The sequence below is a fragment of the Numenius arquata genome, chromosome 21 (genome assembly GCF_964106895.1).
Source record: "Numenius arquata chromosome 21, bNumArq3.hap1.1, whole genome shotgun sequence".
In the NCBI taxonomy this organism is placed as follows: Eukaryota; Metazoa; Chordata; class Aves; order Charadriiformes; family Scolopacidae; genus Numenius; species Numenius arquata.
Window position 1 is genome coordinate 5,360,191 of NC_133596.1, and position 18,948 is coordinate 5,379,138.

The 18,948-nt window shown below is 61.4% G+C and overlaps 1 protein-coding gene across 2 annotated transcripts; it reads right to left on the reverse strand.

Moving 5' to 3' along the window:
* Window positions 1-1,587: 1,587 nt before the first annotated feature.
* Window positions 1,588-11,630, reverse strand: MFSD2A (MFSD2 lysolipid transporter A, lysophospholipid). 2 transcript variants are annotated; one of them, XM_074161964.1, is made up of 14 exons: window positions 11,553-11,630; window positions 11,294-11,416; window positions 10,581-10,705; window positions 7,034-7,157; window positions 6,834-6,912; window positions 6,118-6,290; window positions 5,924-6,014; window positions 5,163-5,284; window positions 4,778-4,861; window positions 3,782-3,865; window positions 3,345-3,457; window positions 2,990-3,133; window positions 2,609-2,785; window positions 1,588-2,231 (listed from the first exon to the last, which is right to left on the reverse strand). In XM_074161964.1, exons 1-14 carry the CDS (start codon window positions 11,628-11,630, stop codon window positions 2,174-2,176), a joined length of 1,575 nt encoding a protein of 524 aa, XP_074018065.1. In that variant the 3' UTR covers window positions 1,588-2,173. The 2 variants fall into 2 exon arrangements, with proteins under 2 accessions (XP_074018065.1, XP_074018066.1); XM_074161965.1 differs by lacking the exons at window positions 3,782-3,865; window positions 11,553-11,630 and having other exon boundaries at window positions 11,294-11,404.
* Window positions 11,631-18,948: the final 7,318 nt, after the last annotated feature.

Genomic DNA, 18,948 nt, shown 5'->3' on the forward strand with positions numbered 1-18,948 from the left:
GCAAGACGTGGTCTCTGCTTCAAGGCTGGAGTTTTGCCCAGGGCTCAGCGCTATCAACTCCCGTGGTCATTTTTCCCCCCCTGCATCTATTTTCTTAAAAGCCTCAAATAGATGAGGTGTGCTTAGCTAGGAATGTCTGGGCCTCGGTTCAAGCTCAGTGTGCGTTTAGTCTCGAGTTGGCTGCAAAAAAAACCTGAACAGAGACTCCTCATGAACCCCACAGAGCCAAGAAAGAGGTGGCAAAGAATAACACGTCCCCAATTTCTGTTGGAACTCTTTGAAAAGAAGAGCTAGCAGCAATCTTTCAAATCCTTGGAGACAGCAGCACTGCCTACACCCCTCAGAGGCAGCCAGGTCATAGCAATGGCCAGGATTACTCCTCGCAAACCCGGCCAGGAGCAGGGCAGGGGTCAGTACATCTGCAACAATCTCAAGCTCCATGCTCAGCTGGAGCATTGCCACCCTCCTCTGCCTCTCGCAGAGGGTACAGATGGCACCTACCTGCCACAGGGGCTTCAGAGAGCACTGGCTTTGTCCTGCCCTTGTTCCTTCGCTGCAAACTCCATCCCTGGGGGAGCAGGGAGGTCCCAGGCCAAGGCTAACGCTGCCTCTCGCCCTCTGCTCAGCACAAAGCCAGCTCCCAGCCTCCTTGCATCATCCCTTTTGCTTCTTTCCATGACCCCACCATGGTGGCAGAGTGGGGCCCAGTTAAGCGTTCCCAGCTAAGGTCTAATCCCTCTGGCTGTTTTTAAAATCCCCATCCTCATTCCAGTCCTTTGTACCCAAATGCGGAACAAAGGATGAGCCGTCCTTCCCCCGACCCCCCCTGCACCACTCTCGACTCAGCCACTGACCCTATGAATTTCTTGGTGTGACAAACGGGCTGAACAAAAGGCAACAGCCCTGTCCCCCCCAGCGCCGTGGCCGTGGGGACAGAGCAGCAGAGCTGGCACAGTCCCCTCACACTGGGGATTTGCCCCAGCTGTATGGGCAGCTGCTTCATCTCCGGGGCATCCTCTCCCTGTGTGCAAATCCAGCCTTCTTTCCCCCTCCCACCCTGCATTATTACACTTGTCACAGGAGTGCAGCGTTCCCGCTGAGCGGGGAGGGCAGGGCTCTCCCCATTTCTGCTGCGGAGAGGGGAATGTGAGAGCAAGGTATAAATATCCACAAAGATTAGCGCTTGCCCAGCACTCTGCCCTGGGAGAAAGTGTTGGGTGTCACTCACAGCCCACATTCCCTTTCTCTCCGCTCCCCGGCTGCCTCTCCTGTTTCCAGCCCCGGGTTCACAATCTCCGCAGCCAGCACTTTCATTTCATTCCTCCCTCCACCCCCGTTCCCCCTTGAAAGGGAGAAAATAATAGAGCCTTTGTTGGTCGCTGCGGCGCAGGAACCCGGACAAGGAGCTGCACAGGGGTAAGGGGCTGCCGGGCACGGCTGCCTGCTGGGATTACGGCATTCCTGCGCCTTCGGCTCAGGAGAAGTCAATCCTGCGCCCTGTGGCATGTAAAGGGACCCTGGGCTTGCTGACATCCACAGAAAAAGCAGCCAAACGAAAAAAAAAAATCCTCCACACCCACACTGCTGACTTCCCCTGCTTTTATGTAAATTAATATTAATAGGTCCTCGAGTTCGGTTTCTGTACAGATATATACAAATAGGAAATAGTTTCATATTTACATCATTAAGTTAATTAGGCTCTATAAAAAAAAAAAGAACAGCTTTCCAAATTAGTGTCGTATGTACAGACAGCAGAGGTGAGCTCACGTCCTTGGCGCGGTCACATTGACAGTGTAATGTACACTAACCATTACCCCCGGTCCTACAGGCGGCCGGCCCCACGTGGGCCAGGCACGAGTGTTAATCAGCAAAAGGATCCCACTCCAGGCTTCTTCTGGTCTCCGGGACCCGGCAGGGAATAGTGCTTGTTTCTCACGAGGCACACAAGTACCACAGGGTCAATTCGTGTAATGTACACTACCAGCGCTCTGTGGATCCCATGGAAGGCACAAGACCGGCACAGATCTCTTGTTGGACTCGGTGGATGCTCTGCACGGCTTCTCCCGGGCGCTCCTCGACGGCGCACACCTACAGCGGCACGAGGCTGGTCCAGCCCCGGAGGGACCGAGTCCTTCGGAGAGCCCCGGTGTGAGCGGACGGAGCCAGCCCGGGGTCACACGATGCTGGCCAGTTCTGTGTTGTCCGACTCCGAGCTGCTGTTGCTCTCCTCCCTGGGGGCAAAGGGTTGGGGATGAGGCACGGAGTGAGCCATGGAGCAAGCCCTGCCTCCAAGCAGCCCTCTGCCTTGGAGCACAGGAGCCTCCGAAGGGTTTGAGAGGGACGTCACCGCCTCGCACAGTCCCCAAACGAGTTTTCTTTAGCAACTGGGACGGGTTCCCCGCTGATCTCAAATGCTTCACGCCATCTCTTTGGAAGTCGGGATTGGGAAAATAAGCCAGCCCTTCCCTCACCTCACCACCCACGGGTTCTGGAGGATTCTTGGACAAGTCACAGTGTGTCCCAACCCGTCTGGGCCTGATCCTCCCCCACACACCCCCCACATCCGCTTGCTGTGCTTGCTACCTCCATAGCACAAGCTGACACTCACCTTAAGTCCTGTAGGGCTTTCTTGTTTTTCCTCCGCTTCTCCTCGTCAATGGGGTACAGCTTGAACAGGAGCAGGCCCAGCAGGATCAGCCCCACAGGCACAGCCGACACCAGCATCTTCAGGGTGAAGTTCACCTCGCTGGGCTGGGAGCAGCCCCGGGTCTGGTACCCTGCAAAGCTACGGACAGAAAGGGACCTTCAGGCAAAGAAAACCAAGTTTCTAGGAAGCAAACCTGTCCCTGCAGGGAGAGACTCAAGAGCCACAACTGGATTTGGACCCCCACCTCCCTTCCAGCCCTTGGGAAGCAGAGATGCCTGGATGCAGAGACACAGGACTTGCCTCCCTCCCTCCCTGCTCCTCGGCTCTCACACAAGAACTCACTCTAAGCTGAGCGTGGAGATGCCCAGGGAGACCCCAGAGGTGAACTTGGTGAAGAAGACATAGAAGGAGAAGAAGATGGCTTCATGGCCATGAGAGTCGGGGTGCTGCAGCTTGAAGTCGTCTATGACATCTGGGAGCATGGACCTGTGTGGAGAGAGGAATGGTGAACACTAGGGCAGAGCCAACAAAGCATCTCCTCTCCCCGCTGAGAGGATTTCCATCCAAGAGCCCCACCTTGGGCTGAAAACATTGCAAAAAGGCCTCCTAAGGTTTTCTAACCACTCCAGCAGGCCCTGGAAGCACCTTGCCCAGCTCTGGGGCTGCAGTGCCAAGAGCACCAGGACCTTGCACTCACCAGGGCAGAAGGAAAGCGGCTGCGACGCTGATCCCAGCTGCAACAGCCACGATGTAGGTGACGATGAGGTTACTGTCCAGGACAGCCACCATGATGAGGAAGGGAATGGCAGACTGGAGAGGGGACAGAAAGCAAGTTGCGTCAGTGCCTGACCCAGACTCCTTGTCCTTTTCCCTTGCCTCCCATGCATCCCAGCCCTCCGACGGCAGGAACAGGGAAGCAGCAGTGCAGCCTTCCTCCCAAAGCCCCACAGTGGCCATTTCTGTTGGCCTTGGCCACATCTGTGACAGCACAAACAGGATGAGGGACAGGCACCAAATCAGCAGCAGCCTCTGCCCAGCTCCAGGTCCTTTGCAGGGGGGGGACACAGCTCTGCTCAACCCAGGTGGGAAACAACATCCTCACGTGAACCTCTGTGCTCGAGGGGACCCACTCACCGAGATGCCCACGTAAACAGCAGTCTTCTTCCCAAAGCGAGTAAGGAACCACTGCCAGAGGGGAATGGTCAAGGTGGCCGAGAGCTATGGGAAGAGAAGGGGTCGTGTTGTCACTTGCTGGGTGGGCTCTGCTCTGGGGTAAAAGCTCTTCCCAGCAGGGAGCAGCTCCTGGACACCACCTCCCCCATCACATTTCCAGCTTGTTCTAGCACCTCCGATTTCCACATGCTCCCGGGGCTGGCACGCAGCCACGCTGCCTACTCCTGCTCTCACCCCATCCCTCGCCTGCCTCTGCTCCCAGGGAAGGGGAGCTTGCAATTGGAGCGGCTGAGTGGGGCCACCTCCTCCTCCTCGCTGCAGAGCGCCCTGGTACCCAGCACCACCGTCCTCGGGGCACGTGGCAGGTGACAACACCTGCCCAAACAGAGGGAGGACCCGACTCGATCCTCAGTGCTGGGAAGGAACCTGATCTTCTCACCGCTGCAAGCACAAAGCATAGGCAAGAGCCAGGCTCTGTGGGGACGTTGGCACCTTAGACCTCTCCGCCCCATCGAGTGGGGAGGGTGGGAAGGGCTCCCAGGGATGAGGCAAGCTGGGAAGTGCTCTCAAGGAGTTGTTTTGCTTCATCTTCCTGGCAGTAAACACTGAGATCCTTTTCTCGAGGTGGGGGGGGAAGGGAGATAAGTGGCAGGATTTGGACAAAAGGCCCCCATGGCTCCTGGTCTCCCCCGTCTCTGGCCGCTTTCACACGGGAACAAAGGCCTTGCTGTTCCTGCCAACTCACCCGGCCTTTGCAGGACATTTGGCAGCTCCTTCTCCCAGGGAACCTTCGGTCACTGTCCCCACATTGGACTATTGCAGCCCCACAGCAGCCCTCCCCTCAGCTCACGGAGCACCCGTCCCACGCCAGCTCCTGAGCAGGATGCGGGGTGCCCCATAGTGTGTGTCCTACCACTGTCCCGGCCCCAAGGGGCTCCAGGATGGAGCTGTACGCACCATGATGGCCAGGAGGATGTTCTGGAACTCGTTGCGGAAGCCCAGGGTGTAGGTGCAGAAGAGGGCAAAGTTACCCTCCAGCAGCTGCGGAGGAAGCAGACAGCAGTTAGTGGGGGACAGGCACCCCAAGGCACGTGCTCCTCCTCACCAGGCTGCGCTCAAAGCGCGAGCAGGAGAAGAAAGCGGCCATTCACTGACCCAACCAAGGGCAGGGGGCCACATCCTTCTCCGCCTGGGGCAGCTCCGGCCCATTGAAGCTGCCGCCTCACATGTTCCCATCCCACCAGGATCCTATTTGGGCCCGACACTGCTCGTCCCCCAGCCATCTCCAAGCTGGGCTGCTGCTTTTCCCTCTCCCCCATCCGCCAAGCCCGGCTGTGCTTACCATGAAGGCCAGTGAGGTGAAGAGGAAGCCAGCGATGAGCTTGATGTAGGCACCGTGGTTCATCACCAGCTTCAGCCCCTGGAAGAAGGAGACAGGCTCGTCCGACTGGAGCTCAGAGGACTCTGGGGAGCAGAGCAAATCAGCCCATCGTTAGACCCACTGAAACAGCACCTTTGGGTGCAAGGGGTGCAGTGCCTCACGCCTGCTGCTGAGCACCCTGCACAAGTCCTTGCCCACCTAGAACATCCCACCTCAAGGGAGTCAAGGCAACGCCTGCAGGGACCTCCCTGCCCTCACATGGGGGTCCCTCAGCCCCACGGAGGGGAGGGGATGGCCTGGCTGATTCACCCAGGATAGAGGGGAGGGAAGGAAAGATCACAAAGCAGAGGGAGGTAAGGACAGAAGCTACTGGACTTTGGATACCACCTCACCCTGTGATGCCCAAGCTGGCACTAGCAACCTTGACCAGCCAAAACTGCAAGATAACATTTATCTCTGGCTGTGTAGAGCAGAGAGCTAAGCCCTCAGAGATGTGATGTCATGTACCCTGGAGATGCTCTGGCCTCCTGCCCACAGCACTGCCCTTCTGCAGCACCTTCCCCAGGCCCCCCTACCCAGACCTCAGCTCTACCTGCCTCTCTCCTCCAGTGCTCGACCCACGAACAAGAGACTGAGAGCTCAGCTGGGCTACTAAGGAGCCCCTGGAAGGAGCCACAGTGTTTCCACAAATCCAGAGTATTCCATCGTGTCTCAAGCCTCACCTCTCTTCTCCTGCACGCCCACAGACAGGATCACGGCGCAGAGGATGTAAAGCCCCCCGATGACCCCCGCAGCGATCATGTAGGCGTTTCTCTGTGCAAGAGAGAGGAGGGAGCAGTGAGGGAGGGGGATTGTCCCAGGAGCCAGCCCGGTCAAAAAGGCAAGGAGAGCATGGCAGGGGCTGCCAGCAGCTTACTGTGTCCGTGAGTGACCCGGTGTCGTGGGTCATGTTTAGCTCCTCCATGGCCACCGAGGAGTTGGTCTTGCCGATGAAGAGGGGGCTCTCGATGCAGGGAGTAACCACCTTGCCCACGATCTGGCCCTGGATGGCAGTGCCCAGCACGGTGCCCAGCACTTCCACAGTCATACCTGGAGGGAAGAGGCCATCAGGATTGAGCACAGCCCTTGGGCACCCAGAGCATGGGTGCAAAACCCATCTCCCCAGATGCAACTCATTGCCTTTCACCACGAGAAATGAACCAGCCCAGCTCTCCTACAGCTCCCTCCCAATCACCAAGCCTGTGCTGCACAGAGAAGGAGAGTGCCTGCTGGCGAAACTGAGACAAGGAGCAAGGCCAAGACTTGGTCATGCTGCTCCCACTGCTGTTGTGACAGAGCAGGAACTTGGGAGCTCAGATCCTCCGTCACCTGCTCCAGGACTTGGGCATAACAAGGACCACCTCCCATCAGCCCAGCTCTCACCAGACTAGACAAGGATGTCTGCTGGAGGAGCCAGAGAAGAGGAATGGGAACCATGTTCATCACACACCATCCTTGGGGTGAGGTGGGATCAAATGAGCCCTTCCAGCGGGGCATCTGGAGGAGGATCATGCCCCAGCAAGAGCTGCAGCAAAGGAGCTGAGCACCAGCTGCTCCCTGGCCATGGCGAGGAAGGAAAGGAAAGACTCTTACGGTAGGCGGTGGCGGAGTCCCGCTCGCTCTGCTCCCGGCTGATGAACATGGTCAGCGCCGAGTAGGGCACGTGGAAGCACTGCAACGGCACAAAGAGAATTAGCTCAGGGATGGGAACCTGCCCCTCTGCATAGCTCAGCAGGGATTCATCCTCTCCATCCCTCACCCACCAGCCCTGGTGTGTGCAGAGCCCAACTCACTGTCACAAGGGTCTGGAAGATGCAGTAGAAGACGAGGTACCACATCACTTGGCCTCTGGAGATGTCCGGCACAAACCAGATGAGAAAGTAGGAGATGACAGCGAATGGGGTGGAGAAGATGATCCTTTGGGAGAAATACAGCATTAGCCTCGTGGGCATGCAGAGCCTGGGTAACCCCACCGCCACACAACCAGTGGGGTTCAAATATCTGATTTTGGGGCCTCCTGAGCTGCCCCGGGTGGCCCACTCTACTCCATCACCTCAACAGGAGGTGGTTGCCACAGGGGTGGTTCAGACCAGGCTGAAGGCAGCAGCTCAGGTCTCACAAAGTGGGAAGGGGAAGCGCTGCCTCAGACTTCGAGGGAAGAGCTTCATTTACAAAAACGGACATCTCTGCTTCGATGGAAGGGATTGATCTGCTCCTACCTTCAGCTTCCACCCCTGGCCCCAACCTTTCCCCCAGGCTGTTCAGGAGGATGTAATCACCTCCCTTGTCCCGGCAAGGGCTGGGGAGCAGCCAGGCAGCACAGGCCCAGCAGACAAATGCCTCTCACCAGCTTGGCTTTGCTGCCAGCCCCCCACCCCCACCCCCCCGCAAGCCCTGGTCCCGGGGTCACCTCTGTTCTGCTGGCAGGGATGGGGCAAACCGCCAGCTGCAGGCACAGGGACACAGGATGCAAAGCGCAACAGAGGATCAGAGGGGATTGCTCAAGCGCTGGGCATTGGAAGTGGTCCCAGCAGGACCAGCCAGTGAGGGTGATCGCAGCGGGAAGCCACCCCAGAGCATCTCTCAGCTTTATCCAGCAGATCTCACCACCTTTGTCCCGCTGCAACCCAGATGGGGGGGGGGGGGGGGAAAACAGCTCTGCCCCGCACCAGCGGCCCCAGGACACCACAAGCACCCAGGTCACCCCATCATTCAGGGGAGAGATTCCTCCTGCTGGAGGGAAGCGAGCCAGGTGTTGAGGTTGTACCAGGAGACTGATTTTGCTCGGGGATTTCCAAGCACCCTGCGCTCCACAAACTACTGGACAGAGGCTTCATCCTGGAACGAAGCCAGCAGAACCGGACACGGAACAGAGCCATGCAGGGTCAGGGCTGGCCCTCCGCCACTCCACTGCCAGGGTACAGTGAGATCTTTCCGTCCGGGCTGACGTACAGGACACAAAGTTTTAAATTTAAAGTTGGTGGGGGGGGTGGAGCAGGGGGAAGAAGAGCACGAAACCAAATCTCCATGGATGGAGCGCCGTCGGAAGCATTGCACAGGACCCAGCACATGTACATTTTTCCGTGCGCACGTCACCCCGGCGGGGGGGAGGAAAGGGGCGAGCCGGCCCCAGCCACTCCTCTCCCTCCCGCTTATCGCCGTACGCATACGTGGAAGCCAAGGGAAATTTTGAATGAGTCACCGCAGACCGCGCGGCGGGAAGCACGTCACGCTGGCCCTGGGCGCCAGCGCGTGTGCTCACCGGTCATGCCAATCCCCCGCGGAGCCGGCCCAGCACCGGGGACCAAGGTGCTAAGCCCCAGCCAGGGCTGACTAGCAGCTCCTGGCAGTGGCAAACGAATGACTTCGAGTTACCCCTGACCCAGGCAGAGGTGATTAAGAAGCTTGGAGGAGGCTGCCGTGACGCGCTCGCCCGCTCATTGGCCGCGGCGGGATGGTGTGTTCCTTTGTGCCACGGCTCGCACACCCCTTCCCAGCCCGGCGGTTAACTGTTTGCAATCGGCTGCTGCCCCGGAGAAGGAAGGTCAAAGCCGAAGCTCTTCAGTCACCAACACATCAAGGAGAACTTTAGTCACCGGGAAGTCTGGGGTGGTCAAGGAAACAGGGGTGTGCTCAGGGCTGGGGACAAAGAGGGGTCCCCGAGGCTCGGGAGAGGAGGAAGCAGCCACTGGATGAGCTGCTGGGACAAAACGTGCCCAAAAGAGTTTCAAAAAGAAAGAACTGAAAGGGAGAGAGGTGATGGCCCTTGGGGAAGGTCTCTTCTCCCTTCAGAGGGGTCAGAGCAGTCCTGAGCTTTGAGCCACCGGCAGCCATGTGGGGCTCAGCCCCACAGATCAGACACTTCAGAGCCCAGCAGAAACTTTGGACAATAAACCCCCCCACATAGGGGGTTACACAGGGTCCCCTCACGGGTCCTGAAGGTTGGGGTCAGGCAGCAGTCTCCGAGGCCACCCCGCAGCCACGTCCTGCAGCGCCTGCGGTTCCTGGCTCTGCACGCAGGGAAACTGAGGCAGAGAGCAGCCCCACAGCCACATCAGCCTGGGGTTGTGCAGCCCCACACAGCCAACCCCACCACGGCCAACAAACCCTGAGATCAAGAGCTTTAAACTCAACTCGGCTTCATCCAAATTGGACTCAGCCGGTTGCCCTTGAGCCATGTACAATAGCAGCAAGCTCCTCGCAGCCGGCTGCCCCAGCACTGCTGAGGGGCCCAGCGCGAGTCAAAAGCTCTGGCTAATTTTAACGAAGCAGGAGCCGTTTGGAGGAATGCGGCCACTCCATCCCCACCCCCTGCCTCGAGGATGTGAGATTACAGAGAGCGGAGCGGCGGCGGCGGCCATCCGAGCGTGCAGGGCTGTCCCGCACAGCCCTGCCTGCGCGCCCAGGCAGCCCTGCTCTAATCTCCGGACCCCAGACCCCACCACACGTGCGGCTGCAGAGAAGCTATTTCAGGCCATGCGTGGAGCCTGGCTTTAACAACAGCCGAATGCCGCTGCTCAGAGCTATTCCAGGAAAGCCTGGAAGCAGAGGGTATAATCTGTGGGGGGGGGAAAAGGACCGCATCCCTCTAATTCCACTCCCCTCCATGCCCACCCCCTTTGCTGCATTGTATTTCAGCAATCCCACAGGCACCCAGGACGCAGGTTATTTTAGCGCAGGACATGCCACCGCGTCCACACTTGGGCATTAGCACCCTGCAATGCTCCCTGTCCCACACAGGGGCTGACGTTTATGGACATCCAAAGTCTGCCCCGGGTGCAGCGATAAGCCCTTTGGGGCTTCGCAAACCCCATCCCATCTGCTCCGACTACCTTTGGCACCCCTTGGCTCAGCCCCCCGCTCACAAGGGCGGCGGAAGCCCCCACGTGCGGGCACACGGATCGGTGACAGCTGTTTTCCTGCCGGAGGAGCATCCTCGTGACTGTCAGCTGGCACTCCACCACCACACACCGACCGCGCACACCCCCGTCCCTCCTCCCCACGGATGCGATGCCACCTGCTCTGCTGGCAACGTGGCCCTATCGCCATCCAGGGCTCAGCAACCACCGCGGGAACAAAGTCCGGCATCGGAGCATGGCATCGGGGCAGCTCCCAGGGAGGCTGGAGCTGCTGCAGGCGCAGTGACACAACGGACAACTTAACAGGCACAGACTGTTGGCAGCACCTTAGGCTTTTTGGGGCACTTGGCACCTCACCTTGGGTGAGACAGGGCATCAGCACGTCCTACCCTGCAAACCTCATGCCAAGGGACACCCAAAGCTGACTGGAAGCGCTGTGACACATCAGGCAGGGACTCGGGGTGCTACAGGCAGCTCTTACCAGGGCATCAGACGGCCAAGGCGAGTCCATGATGTTTTGCTGATGAAGAAGCCCACCATGGGGTCTGTGATGGCATCCCAGGCTCGCCCCACAAACAGGATGATGGAGGCATAGAAAGGGTCCAGCTGCCAGCAGAAGATCTTGTGTCAGGACACAATGCTTCCAGCTGCCCTTCCAGAGCTCCTCAAGGCCCTCCCAACCGTATTGTGACCCCGTCACCATTTGGGAGCAGGGGACGGTCCCTCGGCCTCCCCCGCTCATTCAGTGGGACTGGAGACACAGTGACCCAGTCCCAGCGCTGCCCCACCACGCTCTTTCCAAATTCCCACCATCTCGGAGCAGGGCTCCCCAAAACCCATCCCGTGGCCGTCACGAGGGTGCCCCACGGGCACTTCTCCCTCCCCTTTTGGGGTCGTGGGACGGATCCTGCACCCCACAGGATGACCACCACCAGCCCGTTTATAGCCTGGGGAGCCCCAGGCACGGAGCCGGTGGAAACCCACAGCCTTCGGACCCGCACCCACGCGGCACCACAACTCCTGCGTGACCGAACCCCCCCCAAAATACCCCCCCAGGTTCCAGCGGGGGTCGGGGCGCCGGCAATCCCCGGGGGCGCCCACCCATCGGGCAAAGCAGCCCCGGGGGCTCCGGTCCCGGTGTCCCCCCCGTCCCGTGTGTGTCCCCCCCCCCCCCCGCCACGGTCCCGGCCGTACCTGTGCCACGTCCAGGAGGTAGATCTGGAGGAAGAAGCCGAGGGCGCAGCCCGTGATCTGGTAAGGGGCCCCCCCGACGGCGTAGCACACCTTGCTGCACACCGACAGCCGCTCCCGGCTCTCCTGCAACCGGGATCGGCGTTAGCGTGGCCGGGAAGAGCCCCACGACCCGTCCCGACCCGTCCAACCCCGTCCTAGCCCGGTGTGTCCGTCTGTCCGTCCGTCCGTCCCCCCCTCCCCGTCCCGTCCCGGAGCTCACCCTGCGGCGGGGCTGGCGGCAGACGGGCGGCAGGAGCCCCCCGGGCCGGGCCCGCTCCGCGCCGCCGCCCCCGGCCATGCCGTGCGCGATGAATGGGGCCGCGCCGCCGCCCGCCCGGGCCTTGTACCGGCAGCGCCCCGCCCCGGGAGGGGCCACGACCGCCCCGCTCCCCGCCCCCGCTGCCGGGGCAGCGGCCTCCTCCTCGCCTCCTCCTGCCCCGGCCCTTCCTCCAGCCCCCAGCCCCTTCCTTCCCTCCTTCCACCCTCCGGCCCCATCCGCACTCCCTCCATTCTCCCATCCCTCCATTCCCCCATTCCTTATTCCCTCCATCCCACCGTCCCTCCATTCCTCCATCCCTTTTTGCCTCACTCCATCTCTTCTCTCCATCCCAGCCCTTCATCCCTCCATCCCCTCCCTTCCTGCATCCCCTCATCCCTCCATTCTCCCATTCCTTATTCCCTCCATCATCCCATCGTCCCTCCATTCCTCCATCCCTCATCCCCTCACCCCATCCCCTCCTTTCCTGCATCTCCCCCATCCCTCCATCCTTCCCCCCAAGGTGTCCCTGTTGATGGCAGAGACTGAGCGAAGGGGACAGGTGGAGGCACCGTCACCCTCCCTGTTCCATAGGTGCCCAGTGGCACCAGACAGTGAGGGCTGGGAACTGGAGACCCTCAGTGCCAGCCCCAGGGTGGCCCCACTCTCCTTGTGGGCCTATTGAAGGGGCTGGGGTGAAGCAGGAGCCTCTCCCAGCATCAGTTCCCATGGCCCCGGTCTGCTGCACAAGAGCTTAAGTAGGTGACAGTGGCTCCCAGGCCCCAGCACCTCTCCCTGGGCCACCTGTGGTGTCCTTTAGTCAGGAAGGCCATGGGGACATTGATCCCAGCACCTCCCAGCTGTGCTGGGTGCTGTTTGCCCACCGGCGGGTGCACGTACGCCGGTGCCGGTGCCGTGTCACCAGAGCGACAGCCACCAACTCTGCTTGGGTCAGGCCACCAGGGTTCAAAGATCGCCCTGAGATGTGCCGCGAGATGGGGCTGCGAAGAGGTGCCGAGCCAGCGGGACCAGCTTGGCACCCGGTGCCACCACCTGATTGCCACTTGGAGCTGAACTTGGAGCTGCCTGTACACGGGGACAGGGACAGGCAGGGAGGGCAGGCAGCTGGCATCGAGCAGGGACCTGAGATGCAGCAGAGCCCAAGCAGGTGCTGAGGATGAGCCACGAGGGTGGCCCTGGCACGGAGCGGTGGCACAGCAGCTCCGGGCAGCCCCCGGTTTCGGGAGCATTCAGTTGGTATCACCGTTGACTCACGATTTCCTGCCCCTCGTACAACATGTGCAGTGGGTTCCCCCAGCACTGCCACACGTCACAGCCCTGCGCCCGGCCCCACGGGGTGCTCAGAGGTGCCACCCACCAGGGAAGGGGACCCGTGCGAGGCTTCAGGCTGTCCAAATTTGTTCAGTGACACAAAATACCTTGAAGCAAAAGAGGAGTGAGGTGTGGGCAATGCCACTCACCCGGCTGGTTTGGCAGAGACCCACCTTGGGCTCCTTGCCCCACTGTGCCATGCTGTGCCATCGGGTGCATCTGGCACCGGGCAGCCTCAGAGCAGACACCCCCGTGTGTGCTGGAAACCCCCCAGGTTCCCCAGATATCGGGGATGGGCTTGTTTGTCTGCTGGCACGCTTGTGTAATGAGTTGGCCAGGCTCTGCCCTCCCTGAGCGTCGCAGCTCGGGAGAGCGGGACAAGCACCATGACCCTGCGCTGAAGTGAGCAGCACAAACAGTTTAAGGGGGCTTGGTTTTTGGGGTTTAAGGGGTCTCAGTTTCGGGGTCTGCGCTGCCTCCTACGCCGGCTGGCCAAGAGGAGTATGTGGCAGTGCCACATGGCTGTGGGCAACTCACCGCTGGCTCTGGGTGCTGATATAGAGCAGAACACCTTCTTGCTGGGGATGACCACGTCCTCGAGCAGCCACTGGGGACATCCAGGTGAGTCCGTGTCCCTCCCTGAGCCCAGACCTGCACCACCCGCAACGCACAGATCCGGGAACCCCAAGTGCTGTGTTCCCCTGACACACACAAGCAGAGATCTGACGGGGTTTGGATCAACACCCACCAGGCTCCTGCTTTGTGCCTCAGTTTCCCTCACCACAGAGAAGGCCTCTTGTGCGGGAGCAGAGGGGACTCCCATGGTGGCCTTTGCCTGCCCAGGAGGGACCAGGCTCCCCTGGGACAGGGTAATTTTGTCCTCAGCTCCCCATTGTGTTTGGCCCCAGCGCTGTTGCTCTGCTCCCTTTGTCCCAGGGGCTCCTCAGCTCCTGATGCTTTTGACATTCCTGTCCTTGAACAAAGCACCAAGAAACTGCCTCCTGGGCAAACGTGGCTTTAGGGGAACAATGAGCCACCCTTTGTTCTGGAGATTGTGCAAAAAGACCACAGATAGTTGTAGCTCTGCCTTACATATGAAGAAGGAGAAGTAGAAAGACCAGGATTTCCCCGGATTAGGAGGATTTTCTCCAAGTCTGGTATTGCACAATTTCCGGTGGGGGATATTAGACCTTCCTCCCGAGCAGATGCTCTGGGGGATCCTCACAGCAATAAATGAGCCACCAAGGGCTGATCCCAGTGGGGATGTCGGTGCAGCAGCTCCTGCCAGGCTTGGGGTCACCAGGGACCTGCAGGTGGATGGGGCTGGGCCACTCGCAGGGTCACCCCTGGCACCAGGACCAGCTCAGTGTGATGGTCTTGCAGGCAAAGCCAGAACTCAAATACTGCTCTGATGGTGATGTTACGCCACCACAACCTCCACGTTCCTGAGCTGGGGATGCCATTGGGCTCCGGGGGTGACTCTTCAGGGGCTGGGACCCAAATGCTGGCCTTGAGGACACGATTCAGCCCCGGGGACAGGGATGGGGATGGGTGCTGCTCCAGCGGATGATGGCTCTGTCATCCTGCCTGCCACCTACACCTCCTCGCTGTCGTGCATCCGGCACAGCCCGGAGCAGGAGCTGAGCAAGCGTGAGCGCACCCGAAACCAGACAGCCCTGCCAGGCTGGGCCAGCCAGGACGGGGAGCGTGGGCTTGGGTGCAAATGGTAGCGAGCAGGTCCCAGAGCTGTTGGGGGACCATGGGCTGCAGGTCACCCTCAGCGTGGCTCCGCATCTTGGGGACAGCACTACTCGCATGCCACAGAGCTTCTCCAGGGCTCAGGGCATCTCCTGGCATCAGGCAGGGTGTGCCAGGGGTAAAATGGGTCCAGGGGGGCTGGAGAGGCAGCAGGGCTGGAGCTGATGGCGCATTTTCCTCCCCTTTCTCTGGATTTCACTGCCTGCTAAATCCAGAGCGGGTGGCTGCACCCCCAGGGAGCTGGGGCTGGTGTGACCCCGGGGCTGTGAGTGCTGTCCCCTGCCCCATATGGTCGGGCAGTATTTCATGGTGCTCCCACAAGGACTTGGGCAGGCGTTTTGCAAGGGCCCAGCCAGCCCCCGTGGCCGCTGCCCGATGGCTTCACGGGGACAAAGGGGACACATTGCATGGCAGCATGAGGCAGCCACCCCGTGCTGCCCACACCTCTCCCATGTGGGACCCTGGGGAACGTGTTGCAAGGCTGAGGGGGACAAGGAAGGGGGCTGGGGATGTGTTGGCATGGGGGTCTCACAGCCTCTGCTGTCCCTGGGGATCCTGGACCCCCATGGGGACAGCAGGGTGGCTCAAAGGCTGCTGCTGCAGCGGGATGGGGACAGCCGGAGGCAAAGCCAAGCTCAGGGTGCCCCTGGGACACCAGCCAGGCTCGGGGTGGCTGTCCACCGTGGGGAAGCGCTTTGGGGTTGGAGCTTCAAAGTCCAGCCCTGCTGTCAGTGGGGATCCAAAGGGCACGGGGGCCCCGGGAACTGCCTTGCGTCATGTGCCGGAGCCGTGCCAGCAGCCGGCCGGGCCACAGCAGCTCCCGCGGAGCTGTGCCAGCACCGGGGGCACGTGCTCGGTGCTGGCCATGGAGCTGTGCCAGCGCCTTGCAACTGGGGGGCACAGCGAGGTGCTGGCCTGGCCCGTGGGTGTCCTGTCCCGTCCCCCCCCAAGACCTGTCACCGGCAGTGCCGCAGCCCCCGGGACACTCACCCACCCACCGCTGTTTGCGCAGCCGGCGTGGGTGCTGGTAGCAAGAGGCTCTCGGGTCCTGTTTGCAGAGCGCCTGGAGAGACGGGGATGAAAGAGCTGCGCAGCCCCTCCAGCCCTCTCCAGAGGTGCTTTTGCACCTTCAAAGCATCCAGAGCTCCTTGAAGCCGGGACAAGCTCCTGCCTCACCCTGGGAAAAGCCAGAGAGGTCCCCGAGGCCAGCAGGGAGGGGGAAGGAGACGTGGCCGAGAGCTATAGGTTGTAGGAGCCTTTGCTCCTGTGCCCGGGGATGTGTCGGTGTTGGAGCAGGTGGTTTGGGGCAGTGCCAGCTGTGTCCCCAACTGTGATCTTCCGTCCCTGCTGACGCCCACGGTGCTGGAGCCGGACAAACCTCTACAGCCCCCGCCGCAGCTCAGCCCCTGCCCTTAATGCCAACAGGGCAATTTGTTTCCTAAAGAGAGAGGTCTTCATCCGTGATTCCCGGGGAGGGTGAAAGGCTGGGACCAGCCCTGGGGCAGGAGGAGCCTGGCCTGGGGACACCCCGGGGACGTGCCCAGGGCTCCCAACCTGGCTGGGGACCGGGGCCAACACCGAGACCAAAGCACAAAGGGAATGTCAGCCCGGGGCTCTCCGGGACTGTGGGGGTCCCAGAGCTCCTGCCCCAGCCCTGCAGGCATGTGAGCAGGATTGGGATGCTCAGGGTTCCTCTGGAGGGGCCAGGATGGCACATTAGGGTGCTGTGGCCATTGTGAGGACCCCACAGCACCAGTGTGGTTGGGAAACCACAGGACTGGGCTCAGGACCCTCCTGCTGTGCTGACCCAGATGCTCGAGGCTGGCAAAGCTTTGCAAGCTCAGCTGCACCCCATGAAAGGGCTGGAGCAGCCTTGGGGCACCCCACATGCTTGGGGACTCTGGGGACAGCCGGCAGCCCGGCACCCGCTGCCAGCCCTGCTCCTCTGCCTCCCTCACACCCTCTGCCGCCTGGGCAATGGGGAAACTGGTGCCCGATGGGGTGTCCCGTGTTGTCCCTGCTGTCCCACGGACGGTGGTTCCCTCACGGGCCCCGGTACCGGCCGTGCCCCAGCAGGGGGCGCCCCGCGCCCGCCGGTGGCGGCGATCGGAGCCCGGGACCGGGGGGGGCCGGGGCGGGCCGTGCTGGACCGCGATGGGCAGCGCTGGGATGTGCTGGTTCTTGCGGGTCTGGGCTGGTCCATGCTGGGTTACACTAGACTGTACTGGGCTGTGCTGGTCCATGCAGGATCATGCTGGGCTGTGCTGGGAAGAGCTGGACTGGGCTGGGCTGCGCTGGGCTGTGCTGTGCTGGTCCATGCTGGGCTGTGCTGGTCCATGCTGGGCTACACTAGGCTGTACTGGGCTGTGCTGGACTGGTCTGGGCTGCACTGGGCTGTGCTGTGCTGGTCCATGCTGGGCTGTGCTGGTCCATGCTGGGCTACACTAGGCTGTACTGGGCTGTGCTGGGCTGTGCTGGTCCATGTGGGATCATGCTGGGCTGTGCTGGGAAGAGCTGGACTGGGCTGGGCTGCACTGGGCTGGGCTGTGCTGGTCCATGCTGGGCTGTGCTGGTCCATGCGGGATCATGCTGGGCTGTTCTGGGAAGAGCTGGACTGGGCTGGGCTGTACTGGTCCATGAAAGACCATACACGGCTGTGCTGGGCTGGGCTGTACTGGGCTATGCTGGTCGCCAAACTGGGACTGATTGCTCCCTGCAGGGCTGGTGCTGCAGCCCGGGGACCCAGCCTCCAGCCCCTCCTGGCTCCCAGCGCTACTGACTGGGGCAGATCCTGTGGCCCCAATTGCTCTGGGTGGCAAAAGGAGGGCACTGGGGCTGAGTGCACGCTGCTGGGGGGAATCTGCTCGTCCCGGGTGGACTTTGTAACGGCACGTGTGTGTATAATGATGCCACGGTCATTAGAGCGCGAGGTGAAAGCCTCACCCTGTTTTCACGTTTATTGTCCTTCCTAGAAAGACGTTGGCAGTGGAGAGATCTGGCACCCCACTGGGCTCACCGGGGTCCCCGAGGACACAACGTGTCTCTCCGAATCTCCAGGCTGGATGTGCCAGGCACCGCATGGGCAAAGCCGAGTTTGGCAGCAACGATGGGACACAGCGCTGGTAGTGGGAGCTGCAGGTGTGAGAGGGGCTCTGTTGTGCCCCAGTCCATCCCCAGTTTCCCTCCATCCCATTGCTCCCGGCTTTGCCGCCAGCTCCCGGCCCCTCCGGGTGGTGGTTTCAGAGGGGGGAAGCTCCCAGCCGGACCTGTGAGGGCTTCGGTGGCTTTGGGGACACCTCCGTGGGAACACCCTGGGCAGGACACAAATGCTAAGCGACCCCACTGCTGCCAGGGGCTGGACCCGCTCTCCTGCCCGTGTCCGCAGGGAACAGCCACACAGAAGCGATGGGTGGCTGTGGCGGAGGGTGGTGGTGGTGCCCCAGCACAGGCTTGGGAGCCCAAGGGGAAGCGGGGGGACAGCCAGGCAGGGGCAGATGGATAGGAAAGGGCACCCAGGCGTGGTTTTGTGGCGGCGGGCGATGCCTCGCTGTGACATGGCCCCACTTCTCCAGTTTGCTTTGCCATCACCCTCAGCAGAATGTCCCCAGGCTTGGTGACACAGATATGCTTGGCCTGCGTGTCCTCAGCCAAAATGTTTCTTGCAAAGATCCCTCCTGTGGAGGGGGGGTCCCCCAGACCCCGCCTTTTCTGATGGGCTGAGGATGGCACCAGGAGCTGGTGGGACACTCCGAGGGGCAGCGAGGGTCCCCCACCCCATCGCGCCGGGTGGCCACTGGTTAATAGCCCCGTTAGCATCCCCGGTAGCATCGCCGTTAGCAGGACCGGGGAACCCGGGGGGAGAGGGGGGGGGGGCCCGCGGCATTCCTCACACCGTACCCCTCCGGCGGGGGGGGGGGGGGGGGGGCGGGCCAGGGAATACGGCAAAGCCCCGCCCTCTATGCAAATCTAAGCCCTGTGATTGGTGGGAGGGCGGGGCCGGGCGCCGCAGACAGGCTATAATAGCGGGGGGGGGAAACAATGCACCCACGGTCCCGGCTGGGTGGCTGGTGCCGGCGCGACCCGCAGCGCCGGGTGAGGGTGGGTGTATCGGGGGTGGGGGCTCCCCCACTTCCTCCATGGGGCTGGGGGTGCCCCTTTCCTGAGCGGGGTTGCAGATCGGGCGGGGGATACCTCCTTTTCTTTCTGCGCCCCCCCCCGCCTTTGCCGCCACCAAGCTTTGCCACCTCCCCCCCCATCCCTCAATGCGGAG